The sequence below is a fragment of the Eumetopias jubatus genome, unplaced genomic scaffold, assembly GCF_037043125.1.
Source record: "Eumetopias jubatus isolate StellerSeaLion01/CBP00866 unplaced genomic scaffold, mEumJub1_p1.0 scaffold_4, whole genome shotgun sequence".
In the NCBI taxonomy this organism is placed as follows: domain Eukaryota; kingdom Metazoa; phylum Chordata; class Mammalia; order Carnivora; family Otariidae; genus Eumetopias; species Eumetopias jubatus.
Window position 1 is genome coordinate 117,116,682 of NW_028274810.1, and position 16,396 is coordinate 117,133,077.

General features: G+C 41.0%; 1 protein-coding gene across 1 annotated transcript in view; it reads left to right on the plus strand.

Annotated features, from left to right (window-relative positions):
- The first annotated feature begins 1,401 nt into the window (after window positions 1-1,401).
- DNAAF11 (dynein axonemal assembly factor 11) overlaps window positions 1,402-16,396 on the plus strand; it is a 47,466-nt gene continuing 32,471 nt past the window's right edge. The window contains exons 1-4 of the mRNA XM_028105597.2: window positions 1,402-1,553; window positions 3,732-3,934; window positions 9,672-9,863; window positions 12,554-12,631. Of these exons, the coding sequence (XP_027961398.2) occupies window positions 1,485-1,553; window positions 3,732-3,934; window positions 9,672-9,863; window positions 12,554-12,631 (542 nt within the window). The 5' untranslated portion in view covers window positions 1,402-1,484. The remainder of the gene's footprint in view (window positions 1,554-3,731; window positions 3,935-9,671; window positions 9,864-12,553; window positions 12,632-16,396) is intronic.

The following is a 16,396-nucleotide window of genomic DNA, read 5'->3' on the forward strand; positions in this document are numbered from 1 at the left end:
ATGAGAAGAACCTTGCCAAAGGTGACACGGTTGCAGAGCTATGAACCCAACTGAATCAAATCATACTGGTGAGGTTACTATATCAGGAACCAAAGCTTGCCCTAAGTTATATAGCCACGAAACAACAGAAAAGCAAGATATAATCAGGAAGCATAGGGGAGGGCTGGAGCAGGTAGATGTTTGAAGCAATGAGGGCACAACAAGGTAGGGCTGGGTTTTCAGCTGGAAATGGCTCTCTAGGTATTAATGGCCACAAAATCTGCCAGGTTGATCCAACAAGCATGAACCAGCCACAGGGGGGACAGCCTTCTACTGAACCTAGCCCACAGAGGCTGCTGTATGAACCAGGTCAACTCTTCCTAAGTCCACAGCAAGGAACTGCAAACTCTCTGCTCACGGGAGAGCAAGCATCCTTCTTCCCCCATAAGCACATTGTTCAACATAACCCTAAGAGTGCTTATTGGGTTATTTCTCATCCTAGCTAGTGTTTACTGAAGCTCTCTAGGTGGCAGGTACTGTGCTAAGTACCTGACATGAATCATCTTATATTGTCCTCACAGCAACCCCTGATTGGGTACCAATGCTCTTATAATACCACGGAGGCAAAGGCGGAGGCTCATAACTTATCCAACATCACACAGCAAGGATGTGGCCAAGACAGAACTTGAACTCCTATCTGCCTAACTCTAAAGTCTGCATTCCTAACTAGCAAGCTCCCATGGGATGTGAGTGAAGGGAGTTGATTGAAATTTCTGTAGCATCCAGCCATCTCTATAAACCATCTTTGCATCCGTGACTCACTCTTTTTCTATTACTCCTCTGAGGACCCAACTCTTACTCTTAATATTTGCTGGTACCTCCAGTGCAGTCCTTGGCGGTCTTGGAGTCATTCTGTCTCTTCGGTGTGACTTTGTAAATATTAACTCCGATGCCTGGGTTTTACAAACTGCCTTTCCTTTTGGGGACCCCTCCCGCCATCGCCCTTCATGGCAAGATGTGTCCTACCTACCTGACAAAATTCTCAGAACAGATTGCAGGTGTCCTCTCTAGAGGAGCTTTGTTTTGGTGTCGTGTCCACCCTAGCAGCACATAGTGACCAAATCCGTATGTTACCCAGCCCAGGGCTTGCAGATATGGACAGGGAAAGTGATTTTTCCCTGGCTGGAGGGGTGAAGGGGAAATGCTCATAGAGAAGCGAGTCAGGGCTAAACCTTTGAGTTGGTATTTCTGAAAATCCACTTCTTGGTAAACCAGGCAATTAATCAGCATACTTAAAAATGTTGCAGTTATTGTTCCTGCTATGAGCTGTTGCACACATTTCATTACCAGTGTGGTTTTTTTTTTTTTTTTGCTTTATTTTCTTTTTACTTCTTTCAACAGGATGTGAAGGGCTGACAAAACTCGACCTGACCGTAAATTTCATTGGAGAGCTGAGCAGCATTAAAACCCTTCAGCACAATATCCACCTGAAGGAGCTGTTTCTCATGGGTAACCCATGTGCTGACTTTGATGGTTACAGGCAGTTCGTGGTGGCGACTCTTCAACAACTAAAGGTATGCTTATTTTAATGATGCAGAAATCTCGGAGAAATGAAAACAAGCAACTGCAATAATGCCTGTTTATTCACAGCATTGTCAGGGAATGTGTGGAATATTCCAGAAAATCAGAACTAATCCTTCGATTTACTGAAACTTTAAAGTTATTTTAATAGCTTTAATAAACTTTTGAAAAATAAATTAAATACCTTTCTCCTTTCTCATTTAGAACACAACAGAGCTTAGCTGAACTATTACTTGATGAACACGAATCATAGTCTTGGAGGGCACTCATCATTACTAATGGCAAACCAAAACTTAAAAGAGTTTTTGAGATGATGACAGCTAGATACCTTTGTGTTACGTTGTCTTTAAACTACTGTGCTTTTATAAATTCTTTTCATTGCTTTCTCTTAACTCATTCTCTGTGTTAGTGGTTCTCAGACTTTGCTATGCTTTGGAATTCTTGGGTGGTGTTTGCTGGGCGACACCCCAGAGTTTTGGATTCACAGGTCTGATGTTGGCACCCAGGATTATCCATTTCTAATAAACTCTCAGATAACACTGATGCTCCTGGTCCAGGGACCTCATTTGAGAGCCTTTGCTCTATGTGTTAACCTGTTATGCTCTATCTCCCTTCAATGTTTTTGAAACCTGGGGAAAAACAGATGGTTTCTAGAGAAATCATATACCCGACTATGTTCAACTAGTAATGTTAAATTTTCATGTAATTCCCAGAGTTTCAGACCTGCGTGCAGCCCCATGCTTCTGCAAAAAAAATGCAGGGATGCATTGGCTTCGTGATAGGCATTTTCTTTTATTCTCAGAGGACATTTGTTTTTAGACTGCTGTGTTCTGCACAGTCGAGATTGCTGGATTTATGGAACACATTTCTTCTAATGTAATTTTTTTTTTTTTGATTAAGAGAATGAGTGACTCAGGTAATTGAATCTGGAATACATATTTAGAATAAAATGATAAATTAGCTCAAGCATAACCCAAGCTGATCATCATTATACAATGACATACTGAAACATTGAACTGATAAGGACCAGCATTTCACAGAAATGGATCCTGTAGCACACCACTATGAGCCACTTCCCTGGATGGGTGCTGGATCCCCTGTTGTTGCTGTGCATTCAGGCTGGAAGCTGTGACAGCTGTCGGCCAGGTGCCGGAAACCTGCAGCCCGTATGAGTCCTTATATCCAAAACGTACTGTAAATTATTTTTCCAAATATCCACATTATAATTTTGATTTATAATTTTACTGATCTTGATAATTTTTTAAATTTATATTTTACCCAACCTTTGTGTGGTTTTCCTTTTGTGGTTGTTTCCTATTGTTTTGGTAACGAATTGCCACAGACATAGTGACTTAAAACAACACAAATTTGTGCTCTTACCGTTCTGGAGTGAGAAGTCTAAAATTAAGGTGTTGGCAGGGCTGTGTTCCTTCTGCTGCCCTCAGGGGGAGAATTCGTTTCCCATTTTGAGCTTCTAAAAGCGCCTGCTTTTTTGAGCTTATAGCCGCTACCTTTGTCTACAAAGCCAACAGTAGCATCTCCTAATCTCTCCCTGACTCTGACCCTGATACGTCTGCCTTCTTCTTTCCCTTATAAGGACGCTTGTGATTACACTGGGCCCATCCAGATAATTATTTTAATATTTCAACTTGGAAAATCACCGTAAAAACACCAGATATAAACAGTGACTGTAACAGTTAACAGTGTAGTGTGTGCATCTTTTTGTTGAAGGTAGAACATGTGCCCATTTGTACTAGAGCCCAACTTTGTGTAACATACAAGGCCCTTTTTTGTAAAGAGCATTTGCAAAGTGTCATTGTTACACTTTGGAGCTGTGGTTTGACTTGAGGCTTTGACGTTCTTCATATAGTGAACAGTTATAAAATCAATATATTTTAAGAGCTTGTCATTAATAATTAGTTTCAACAGAAGACCTACTTATTTTTTTTTACCAGTAAAGATACCTTGTAACTCTGTTAATTGTATTAAATAAATGATTTTGATCAAAGTTCCTGATGTTTCCCGTTAATTACTTTGCTTTTAATTCCGCATCACTATGGTGCATTACTTATTGTTTCTAAATTCACAATATTCCAATCAAAGTCAACTTGGGGCTGATTCAAATTGTGACTTTTGAATAATTGTGCCATGTTGGTTGTTTTTTATTCAAGTGGTTGGACGGTAAGGAAATAGAGCGATCAGAAAGGATTCAGGCATTGCAGAATTTTCCAGTAATTGAACAACAAATCGGAGAGCAAGAGAGAGCTTACTGCCTCAGACGAGCCAAAGACAAGGAAGAGGCTCAGAGGAACCTGCGAGAAGAGGAGGGAAATGAAGCCAAGGGGAGAAGTTACCCAGGCTTTGAAGGATGGAGGTACGCAGACATCAGGGGCTACTCTACGCACAACCAAATTACGAGAGCTTACTTTCTACTCAATTTTGGTTAAAAGCAGCAAACTATTTTCACTTCCCAAAGTGTTCGCGGTATCATATTTCAGATGGTTGATTTGAAGAATAAATTGTGATGTGAATTTTGGAGGAAAGAGTAGGAATGTCTCATTGTTTGGGTCAGTTCTCTGAGGCTTTCCTCCCTTAGGAAAAAAATGCCTTTCCAAGCTAGCAAATTTAATTTGCATCTAAAATTATGCTCAGACAAATCTCTATAAGATGCACAGGAAAGATGAATTGACATGTGTACTTTGATTTAAAATAGTGGAGATATTTTAGAAAAGTTAAATGTAAATCACGTTATTATAAGCCAAATAATTTTGATTACATCATAAAATAGTCTGTTTTGTGAATTATATAATGAATACATTTTAATGTGATTAATAAGCCTCTAAATTGGTCTTTTATACAAGCATGAATTTTTCAAGCTTGTTTAAGTGAATTGCAGCTATAGTCAGTTGATTTGATTCCATACAGTGAAAGCTTTAAATATTTTGAAAAGAGAATCTCTTAATCTTAGAAAATAATAATTATAAAATATTTGAGACATACATAAATGTTTTAAAAATCAATAGACACTATAGTTCTACCTGGATTTAATAAGTATCAATAATTGGCATCTTTGCTTTGGATCTTTTTAAAAATAAGAAATAAAATATCCCTGAGAGTCCTTCCCATTCTCCTTTCATCTTCAGTGGGCCTGCCATCCTAACAGTTAAGTGCATATTTGGTATATGTGATCCCATCCATATACACATTTGAAATATATTTATGATGAAATTATGCCTCCTTGAACAAGAGTGGCTATGTGTATCTTTTTTTTCTCACAAACGATGTCTTTCTACAACTTTGCTTTCCATTCAACGTTATGTTTTTGAGATTTTTACATATAAAGACAGGTAGAGCTAGTTCATTCATTCTAACTGGGGAATAACATTCCATTGGGTGACTAAATCACAATTTATCCCAGAGGTGATGTTCAAAATATCTAACAGCTGGTGACTCATTGGCCCTGACGGATCAGGATGCGCACCAGCTCTCACAGCCTGCGTGGCCCTCCTGGTGGTTGCCAGCTGGAGATCAGCCCTGGCGCAGCCATCCCTCATTGGATGGTCATTTAGATTGTTTCCCTGCTTTCATTTTCTTTGGACAATGTTGCACATGCCTCCTCATGCAGGTATGAAAGTTTCTCTAGAGTGTTCAGCAGAGACATTGCCCCGTCATTAATTAGGAACGTTTTTTCCACTTTATATTCATTGCCCAATTTTTTGAACAGCATTAATTTATACTCCTATATCAACAGTATAGAAGAGTTCCTAATCCTTGCCAACACTAGATAGTATGATATTTTAAAACATGGGCCAATCATGTTGGTTGTTAAATACCACCTAATATTTTATTTAATTTGCATTCCTAGAATTACTAGTGAGTATCCGTAACTTAGATGTCTGCTTCTATTTTTATTGGCTATTCATATTTCTTCTCTTCAGGTCCTCTGCCTTTTTTAAGTAAGTTATAAGGTTTTTTTTCCTTATTGATTTATAGTTCTTTTGTATTCTAGGTGCAAATTCTTTAGCAGTTATGTGCCTTGCAAATATCTTCTTCCAGCCTTTGACTTATCTTTAATTGTTATAAGTGCTTCTGCTTTATAGAATTCAAAAATACAGTAATGTAGTTAAGTTTATTTTTGTATTTTTGGGGGGGCGCATTTATGACATTTTTCATTATTCCAGTGTCGTATCTGTCTATAGGGAATTAACCTTTGACTACAGTGTGGGGTAGGTTACCAGTCATTTCCCGTATGGGTAGCCAATTGTCCGCACCATTAGTAAGATGCTATTATTCTGATCTGTGACACCACCCTTACCATGTACTCTCTCCTTGTGTACTCATGGGTCCATTTCCGGGCTCCCTAGACTGCTTCACAGATGCACCTTCACATGGTTTTAATATCTGTAGATTTATGGTAAATCTTGATATTTGGTAGGAGGTATTCCCATTTTTCAAACTGATCTCAGCTGTTCTTAGCTCTTTACTTTTCTGTAAGAAGTTTAGAATCTGCTATTCAAATTCCCTAAAAATCCCTCGTGTAATTTTGATTGAAATTGCATTTAATTTATATGTTAATTAGGGGAAAGTTGACGTCTTCGTGACTTTGATTTTTTCCCTGCTGAACTTTGGAATAGCTTTCTCTATTTATTTAGACCTTCTTCTGAGTCCTTCAATAAGGTTTTGTAATTTTCTCCATAGAGGTTTTACACCATCTTTTATTAGATTATTTCTAAGTATCTTGTAGAATGGGATTTTTAAAATACTCTTATAATTGGTTCTTGCTGTTATATAAAGAGACAAATGATTTCTGTATTCTGATATAGTATTAGGCAGTCTTGCTGACCTTTTTAAAAAGATGTGGTGTTAGTCTATAGATGATCCTGTGTTTTCTATATAGAAGAACACATTTTTTTTTTATAAACGGCAACTTTAAAAAATTTTCCAATCCTTATGCCTCTGTTTTTTTATTTTCTTTATGGTGTCCTGCTAAGGCCTCCAGTATAGAGTGGGGTAGCCGCAGTAAGAGTGACGGTCTGCCTATAGCCCTGACTGTGTGAAGAATGTTTCCAATCTAAGGTGTTTGCTGTGGGGTTTTAGGTAGAGCTAAGCAGGTTTCCTTTGATTCCAAGTTGATGAAGAGCTTTTATCATCACAGATACTGGATCTTATGAAATGCTTTTTTTGCATCTATTGAGATAGCCATGTGTGTCTATTAATGTGTTAAGTCACATGAATAGATTTTCCAATATTAAGCCATCCTTGAATTTCCAGAATAGATTCACTTTGTCCATGGCATATTTTTAATAGATTTCTGCATTCATTTTGCTAATATTTTATTTATAATTTTTAAACCTGTGTTCGTAAGTGAGTTTATGCTGTAATATTCTTTTTTCATTGTACTTTCCCCAGTGTTTTGCGTCAAAGTTAAAATAGGCACATAAGTTGTGTTGGGGATAATTTCTTCTTCTTGGCTTATACACGTTTACAAATGTTTAAAATTATCTGTTGCTTGCGTTGAGTAGAAGCATACAGTTGGGTTTTTTGCAGGTGCTTACTTGCTTCCCCCAGGACTGACTGGCTGGTCCTGCAGCCATTGCTCCTCTGACTACATTTCACCTATTTGAACAGAAACCCAGACATTCTGGAGGAAGGTCATCGAGATAGTGAATCATTGACTTAGAGAGGAGTAGGGCGCTACTCCCCTTTCAAGACTGCAAGAAGAAATACCATAAAGAAGCCAGGGCTGCAAGAAGGGGAGACAAGCATCTCATCCCTTGACTAGATCTGAAGCCTGCTTCCAGTCTTGAGAATTGAAGAGATGAGATGTGTCCTGGAATAGCCTAGAGCAGAAGGGTCAGGAAAGTGGGCATTAATGGAATCGGCTTATACTTCAAGCATCTGTCATGGCAAGGGTTTGTGAATATCGCATGGGCCAAGTACGTATGGTAGAAGGAACTGCACTTGAGCTGTCTTTGAAGGGCTACTGCCCAAGAGAGTGGTGGCAATAAGAGACCATGGGGTGGATTGTCAGTGGCAGAAGCTGAGGAGTTGTCACACACAACCAGCTGGGTAGTATGTTGATCAGTCTGACAGAGAACAATGGACTTGGAAGGCTATTGCAATATCTCTAAGAACCAATAAATGTGCTCACAAGAGAAAGCCAGTAACTGGGCATTAGCCCTAGAGAGGGAGCCAGAAGCCAAGGTCTAAGAGCATCTGTCTCAGAAGGTGTTTGCTTCCTTGTCCCCATCCATTGTCCCAGGCCCAAACTTCTGAAGTCAGGGGGGCCTGAAAAAGCCAGTGAGGTGAGCAACAGAGGGAAGGAGTAGATGAGCAATGAGAGGTTGGAGTAGCCCATCCCCTCTCCCCACGCGGAGCCCAGTCATGAATTGGGAGAGGGGAGGAGGGTTTGGAAAGGGAGGGGTAGGGCTTCAGTTTGGATGTAAGTGAAGTTTTATTTGAACTGGAGGCCTTTAATACCTTTAGCTGAGATGGGACTATTTTTGGGACTGTCGGGCTGTGGGATGTGCTCACGAGCGGGGAGAGAGTTCTGAGAGCACAGCTTTGAAGGAAGTGGCTGAAGAGCATATTGTTTGTTCATATCCTAATGAGCTCAGTCTGCTTCATCACCCAGCTGTGTGCATTTACATGCATTTTGCTTTTGGAGACTTAAGTTATTTAGCTGATATTTCTATAGTTTTTCTGAAGTGCAATTATTTTTATGTTTATTATTACTTTTTTTACATTGCAAAAGATAAAAGTGAACCAACTAGTCACTTTCCAGCAAAAACAAATTCTTTTAACTGAAAATGGAACCAATTATTTCAGTGATGATTACCTAGAATGTTGGAGAATAGTATAGATCCCCTTAATAGATTGCCTTTTCAACACCATAAAGACCTGTAGCTATATGGCAAAACATTCGTTTTCAGCAATTTGCATGATTTTGCTTATTAAACTATCCAGTTACATTTTGCAATACGTAACAAAGTGTAAGCAGAATCTTACTCTGTGTTCTGTTTATACTGTTGAAATTTCACATTCTAGTGTTTTTGGTCCATCCCTTCAAAAAGCATCTTATTTGAAGGTCAACTAAATGAGCCTTTGGTGTCATCTCATTTCTGTACCAACAATAAAATGTACCATTTAATGAGTACTTACCATTTGCCATACTTGGTGCTGGAGGCTTCACGTGGATTTTTTTCATGTAACGTCATTTTGAAAGAGAGTGTATGTTGCAGGGAGAGCTGTGGGGAGAGAAGCTCCCAGTGTTTACTGTTTGAATGCTGTCATTTTTCCTCTGCTAGAATAGCATCTCCTGAAAATAGTGTCATTGTCCGTGCCTGGCACACAGAAGATGCTCAATAAATATTTCTTGAATCCACTGAATGAATGTCAAATACCCCATATGCCCATTTGATGTCATATAGAGACATCATTTAACTCTCTGACAATCCACAAAACATGAATAAAAAAGAGAACACAGCACTGTTACCATCTAAAGCTATGACATCAGAAGTTATCCATAAAAGACCATACCATGGAAGATCTCATATAGCTCACTAGAGAATTCTGGAGCTAGAGGATCATTAAAGAACCTGGACATAATCTGATCTAAGTTGCCTGTTGGAAAGATTCCCCTGGGAGCAGTGTGGAGGATGGAACTGAGGAGTGCCAGAATGGAGGTGGGCTCATTGGGAAGGCCCAGTGGTTCCTGAGTTTGACCATCAGAACCTCTTGCAAAATATCATAAAACACAGATCCCTGGGCCCAAGCCCACATCTACTGCGTAGACTTTCTGGTGAGAGCTCAGGCATCTGTGCTCTTCATAAGGCTCCCCAGGTGACTCTCATCAGCCAGGCCTGGGGGCCCTTCCGTCTGCACTGCAGTGTGCCCTGTGTTAGATGATGAGGGCCTACCCCAGTTGGGGCAGTACTTTCATCCACCTTGGCTTACATAGGCTCTCTGATTTCAGAGATGTCTTGTCATTCAAAGGTAAGAAGATAACCTAAGAAAAATGTGTAAGAGATTTAAGGGGCAGCATTGAGCATGAAACTCAGTGACACCCAGCATTGGTCTTACATGCTCTGGATCTATTCATTCTTTCCAAGCCCATTTTCTGTAGAGAGCAAAGACCACATCCAGGCACCAGAAGGACAAGAAGGGGAATGCAACCAAAAGAAGTTCAAGGACAGCGAAGATGACCTGGAATTCTGGAACAAGCCCTCTTTGTTCACTCCTGAATCTCGATTGGAAACACTTAGGCATATGGAAAAACAACGGAAAGACCAAGAAAAATTAAGGTATTTCATTTTTTCCAATCATTGAGAGAGATACAACGCTCTCCTAGGGATTATATATTCATGATTGCACATGATTTGGCTCCTTATGTGCATTCAGTCTTTGCTAGCCATCACGCATTGACTTTGCTTCTTCTAGGTTCAGCTTCCTGTTGCATTGTATCTACTAATGTTTGTTAATATCAGACTCCATTCTTTAGGATGTCACGAATGATGGCATTTTAGGTAGTTTTGTTTGGATGTCTTTAATTTTTTAACAACTTTCAGCGAATCAAATGCAAGTATGTCCTGGGTTAGAGATACTGATTTTCATGCCACCAAGAAAAGGGATGAGTAAGTTCCTTTGTGTCTCGTAATTTGCAAAATTAGAAATTAGTTTCACTAGGCATTATATTTTCCTAATACAACTCTCTTGGACATTCCCTAGTATGCTTTCACTTCTGAATTGTTTAGATGTAATTTGATGATTTGTTAGAAGCTGGAATGCTTAAACTGTTATTTTCAGAGAGGCTTTTTAAAAGCTAAGTTCTGTGTCATTTCATGTCATTGCTCAGGTCTAGCATGTAAAATGTACCACTTATGGAAATACTTCTAATTCCTGTACTTGGGAATGGGATCATTTAGCTCTGATATACCGCTGTCTGCATGGAAGTCACGAGAGTGAAGCAGTGTCTTTCCCTGTGATTATCGACTGAGAGCAAGAACCTAAGAGATTAAAAAAGACTATTAGCCACCATACAGTACATCATTAGTTTTTGATGTAGTGATCCATGACTCATTGTTTGTGTATAACGCCCAGTGCTCCATGCAACACATGCCCTCCTTAATACCCATCACCGAGCTAACATAACATAATTAAAATAGAAATAAAAATAAAAAAGACTATTAGCAATCGCTGCTACTTTCATGCCATTTTATTCATCAGCTAGATGACAGGGAGGTACCAAAATTGAATTTTATCCAAAATGCTTGTTTGTAAAATGTGGTAGTTTGCACACAGAGAAGCCACCCCATGCTTTGGGGAGAGCATTGGAATAGCATCTGAAAATGTGGGCTCAACGTGACGACTCTGCCACTTACTGTCTATGGGATGCTGGCAAATACCTAACTTCGCATCTGTTTCCTCGTCTGCTAAACAGAGATTCTTGTCCCTGCCTTACCTCCCCCGCTACGTTGTTAAGACAATCATAGGAGCCAATGTGTAAAAGTACTTTGCAGACTTAAGAAACTTCTGAAATGGAAATTCGACATGTTTTTATATAATATGTATCGTTTTTCTGACATATATGCAATGTACACGCATATATACACATCATATGTATCTATGTTTACATAGATAAAATGTGTATATAGTACAATATATTGTGTGGTACATTGTATTGAGCCTGAAACCAGGAAACATTTTTTTTCTCTCCCTAACAGCCAAAATAAAGTACGGCTGAATTGGGGAGAAGTCCAAGTCACCCCATACAGTATGCTCTAGCGTACGCAGACCCATGCGTCCCTGAGATGTATGCCTCTCCTGGATGTCCCTTAATTGCCCTGGCTCATGGAGAATAACGCAGTACAGGGACATATTAACTTATTGGACCTGGGGACCCAGTTTAAGATGCAGAAAAATGTGCATAAATTTACATTTCAAAATAAAGTTAACTGATACAAAATCGTATTAAAAGAATAGAAATCCAAGGCAAAGAATTGCCTACAGTTCCATCTTCTAAACACATTTCTCCATCTGGTCTTCCAGTGCTCATCCATATATGCCTTTTTAAGTTTGTATATATCTTCGTTACTGTTTAAATAGCTGGAACTTACATTCTACATTTTTCTTTCATGCTATCCCATGAACCTTTCCTCTCTGCACCGTTTCTTTTCCTCCTGTCTCTACCCCCTCCAGGTAATGAGTGTTAACAGGCTGGGGTCAATCCCACCAGAACTTTCTCCACCCTCTACAATCGTCTAAATCATCTCTGCAAATGGATGATTTGGGATCTTTTGTAAAAAACAAAAATGGACTTATATTTTATGTGTTTGTGCTCGCTAAATAACATCATCGACATTTTCTATCACTTTTGAGACCAATAGGTGAAGAGCAAACACATTTTTTTAACAACTGCAAACTATTTCATAGCATGAGCATACCACAGTGGAGCCAATGACCCCTCCACCGATGGACATTCATCATAGTTCCGGGGTTTTGCCGCTACTAAGACTGTGATAGACATCCTTTTATGTAGATTCTTATGTACTGGTATTTTTATTTCTATAGAATATAATCTACTTGGCGTTTTAAAAATTATCATTTTTAACTAAAGCAGAGGCTGTATACACAAACGGGGAATTGACGGTTATCTGGCCAAATCATGCATAAAATAGGCTAACTTAAACATTCATGGATATTTCATGAAAAGGAAGGATCTCCTCCCCCCCCCCCCATTGAATTATTTGCCAAATTGTCTTGGTCACATTTTTGCTTTACGGCTATAGATACAATCATAAAGAAATCTGGCTTGATTGTCAATTCCCAGCATAGCATTAAAAGAATGGGCTTCATAACAGTGAATTGTTGATGTATTCAGATACCTGATCAATTTTTTCTTAAACTGTTTCACAAAAATATTTCTTTTACATTCCCTTTGTTTATTTTTCTCTTTCTCCATTGCTGCTTGTTCCCATCCACCTCCAATCTTAAGTGAAAAGAAGAAGAAAGTGAAACCACCCAGGATTTTGATCACTAAAGATGGGAAAGCCTTGAATGTAAATGATCCCAAGTACGTGAGGCCAAAGGGATACTCGAAGAAGCAGAATGTATGGTGGTGGTCATTACGATGGTTTTCATTTGCAGGTGTGCTCTGTGGAGAATATATCTAACTGCTCTTAACAAGCCTGATGAGCCTAATAGGAATGTCATTGTGTGCATATTTGAAAGCAGAGCATCTATGATGTTTTCTCGTACATGATGTTATATTTCATTGTCTTGGCATTCAGAACATGATCTTGACATTTGGAAATCCTAGTTATTTGTGTATCCCCTGAAACTTTGGACCATATACAGTTTTCTGCCTGAAAATTCCAAGTGCATTATTGTTATGTTTCTTAATGTTTAAAGCTCTGCCATGAACAAGCTGGCTGAGAATACTGGTACCTCTCCCTTGTGTCTGTCTACTTTACACTCTGGGACACGTCTACAAAGCCCTGGAGGCCCAAGGAAAGAAACTGATGTAGATACTTCAGTGACATTAATGAGAGAGGGAAAATAGTCAAACCAGAAATCCTCAGGGATAACCATATCTACCCTATCGGGCTGTCTTAAAATTTAAAACTAGAAAGAAGACCAAAAAAAAAAAAAAAAAAAAGGGTCTTTTGTAGCCAAAATACAGACCAAAAAGCCTTTGGACTAAATCTTGTTGGCTTCATTTCATTGCTCAAAGCCTGTTTGTTTCCCTTTCCTTTTCTATGCCAGGACCAGGAGAAAGGGACTGTCTTGATCATTCCCAGTCATCATTCATTCCATCTGCCTGGCAATCTCATGTGACGGGCAGTATTTGTTTCTCATGGGTTCCAAACCTGAGCTTGAGAGAGGTGGAGTGACTTGCCCAGGCTAATGGATGGTGTGTCTGACTTGCTCAGGCGAACCCAGTTCTAGTGACTTCCATGATCAAGTTTATATCTGCCACACAGCACATCCCTTCTTTATCCTGCAGAAATTAAGGTAGCATAAGACCCGATGCCAGGCATGAGGATACAGCAGTGAATGTGACAGGTGTCTGCGTTCGTTGAGCTCGGAAATTTGGGGGGAAGATGGTCTCTCTTCAGCCTATGGCAGGGCCTGAGGGAGACCCTCGGGGCTCTCTGGGCCCCTGGGGAGACCACCTCTCCTCACACCACACTGACCGCACTATGGGCCTCTACTGCTGACTCTAGGGGAATTCCGTGAGGAACTGAATACCCACCACTTGCCCCTACCACCTACTTTGATCCTGCTGTGGTCACCCTTCCTCACCCTCCTGGGTCGTCTGTCACCACCCAGAAAGTTATTCCCATGTGGCTCTGTACACCTCCTAATCCACCTCATTCCGTTCCTCCTCCCTGACCCCTTCTTCCCTGCCACCGTGCCCTCTGGAGCTTGTGCCTCGCCAGCAAAGCCTCTATTCTCAGCCTTTTCTCTCAGGGTCCCTTTTGTCCTCTTTCATGAATGGAAACTAAGAATTCTGCCTCTACAGCTGCCCTCCTTATTGTCCCTTGCAGTGTCTACCCAAGGAAAACTGTACCTGATAGCTACTTTCAGACCATTTCTCTTCCGTTTCCCTAATCGTTCCCAGCCCCCTTGGAGCACAGGCCCTCTAGCTACACCACCCTTGTCCTTCTGCAGTCATGGACTCACCCCTGCTCAGCCCTCGTGCTCGCCCTCTGCCCCACGCACTGCAGAAGACTGTTGCACGCTGACCAGCGTCTTTGTCTCTGCCTCTCCTCCCATCATCCGTTGTGTGACTTCATCCTCCGTGTCGACCATCCACCCCAGCCTTGGCCTTTCTGGCCCTCCACCGCCTCGCTCCCCACCATCATCTCCCCCTCAGGCCGGCCACACAATCCCCTTTTATTCTCAGATTTGCCATCTTCTGTATCTCTTCCACATCCAGAATCTTCCCTGGAGTGTCCCGCTGAACACCCTCCGCTGTACTCCCGGGGAGCTCCCTGAGCTCCAACAATCACCTGGCCCACGAGGACCAAGAATCAGTTCATCTCCTGGTTTCCTGGCTGCCCCCTGGCCCTCATGTTCTCCCCTTCTGTCACTCTGCTGTGGTTTTATGGTTCATCACAGAGATCCGCCCTTGACAGGGATCTTCGAATCTTTTGTCCTTCTTTCCTTCCCTTATGTTCATTCTCACATCCTGCTCTCAACCCTATTTCAATCAAACGCGCATTTCTAGACCTGCCCTCACGCACGCCTGGAGGAAAACACCCGCATCTACTTGCGGGTCTACCGGAAATTTATTACCCTGTATCTCAAGTGGACTTCCGCAAATCATACTGTATTTTGTTGGGTAATTCACTCCTCCAGTCTCCCATAGGCTGCTTTCACCCCTTTTGCTCCCTTATTACTTCTGTTCTGTGGTTCCAACTGGGGACCTTATTTCATACTCCATAGAGAAAACAGAAGAAATTAGAAGTTTTCTCATCCAATTTATCGGTGTCCCTGGACCTGTAGTACATGTTCTCTATTCTCCTGCTGCAGTGGGTGAACTTCCCCTCCTGAGTAGCTCTCTCTGTGGGCATACTGATCCCACCCCTCTTCCTGGCAAGGACTTGCTTCTGCAATGACCCTTCTCTTCTGTGTCATTTCTCTCCCTCCTACTAGATCCATCTCATCAGTTTATAGACACTGTGATATCATCCATCTAAAAAAAAACAACAAGTAAGCCCCCTTTCTCTAGTTTCCCTGGCAGCTACAGTCCTGTTTCTCTGCCCGCTCTAAGTAGCCAAAGTTCCCCGTGGACATGCTGGACTCAGTCACCAGCTCCTCACTTCACTTTCCTTCTTGAAACCATGTCTGCATATTCTGTCACCTAAAACTTTTGTAGTCAAATCATTTCTATATGTTCGTATCCTTTCTGTGTTCGATGTTTCTATCATCTCTGTTCGCTGTTCACATCGCCTCTCTGTTCGGTCACATCATTTCAAATCTCAGGCCCTATGTACTTGACCCAGCAAATTTGACCAAATTGATCATTACCTTCCTTCTTTTTTTTTTTTTTTTTAAGATTTATTTGTTTATTTTAGAGGGGAGAGGGGCAGAGGAAGAGGGAGAGAGAGAGAATCCTCAAGCAGACTCCCCACTGAGCACAGAGTCCAACACAGGGCTCCATCCCAGGACCCTGAGATCATGACTTAAGCCAAAATCAAGAGTCGATGCTTAATGGACTGAGCCACCCAGGTGCCCCCATCATTACCTTCCATCTTATAGCAGTTTCTTCCCTTTGCCTCTGATTCTTTGACCTTCCTACTTGTTCATCTTCACAGGCTTTGCCTGAGTCTCTTTGTGATGTACCTACGTGCTCCCGGGCCAACTCCTCAGCTGCCTTGTCCTTTCACCTTGACTCTGTGGGGCTCTCACCAAACCCCATGGTTTTAAACACGTATCTTTACATTATAACCAGACCAACCTCTTGCCTGAACTCAAGACTTGGATGTTTAATTAGCTATTTGTCCTCACCGTGTGAATATGAATTAGGTATTGTAAGCTTACCATGACAGAAACAGAAGTCCTAATTCCCATGCCCACTACCACTTTCCCTCATAACACGCTTGTCCCCCAACGTTCTCCAACTCAGTAGCGAGCATCCCCCATTTAGCAAGACCAAAAATCTTGGATCCATCCTTGATTCTTCTCTCTGTCATATTATCAGTGACTCTGTGATCTCTTCCTTCAGTAGCACCTGAATCCAACCGCTTCTCACTTACTCCACCCCCCCATCTTAGAATACGTCATCTGCCTCTTGCCTAGACAGTTACAACAGTTTGCTAAGTAGTCTCTG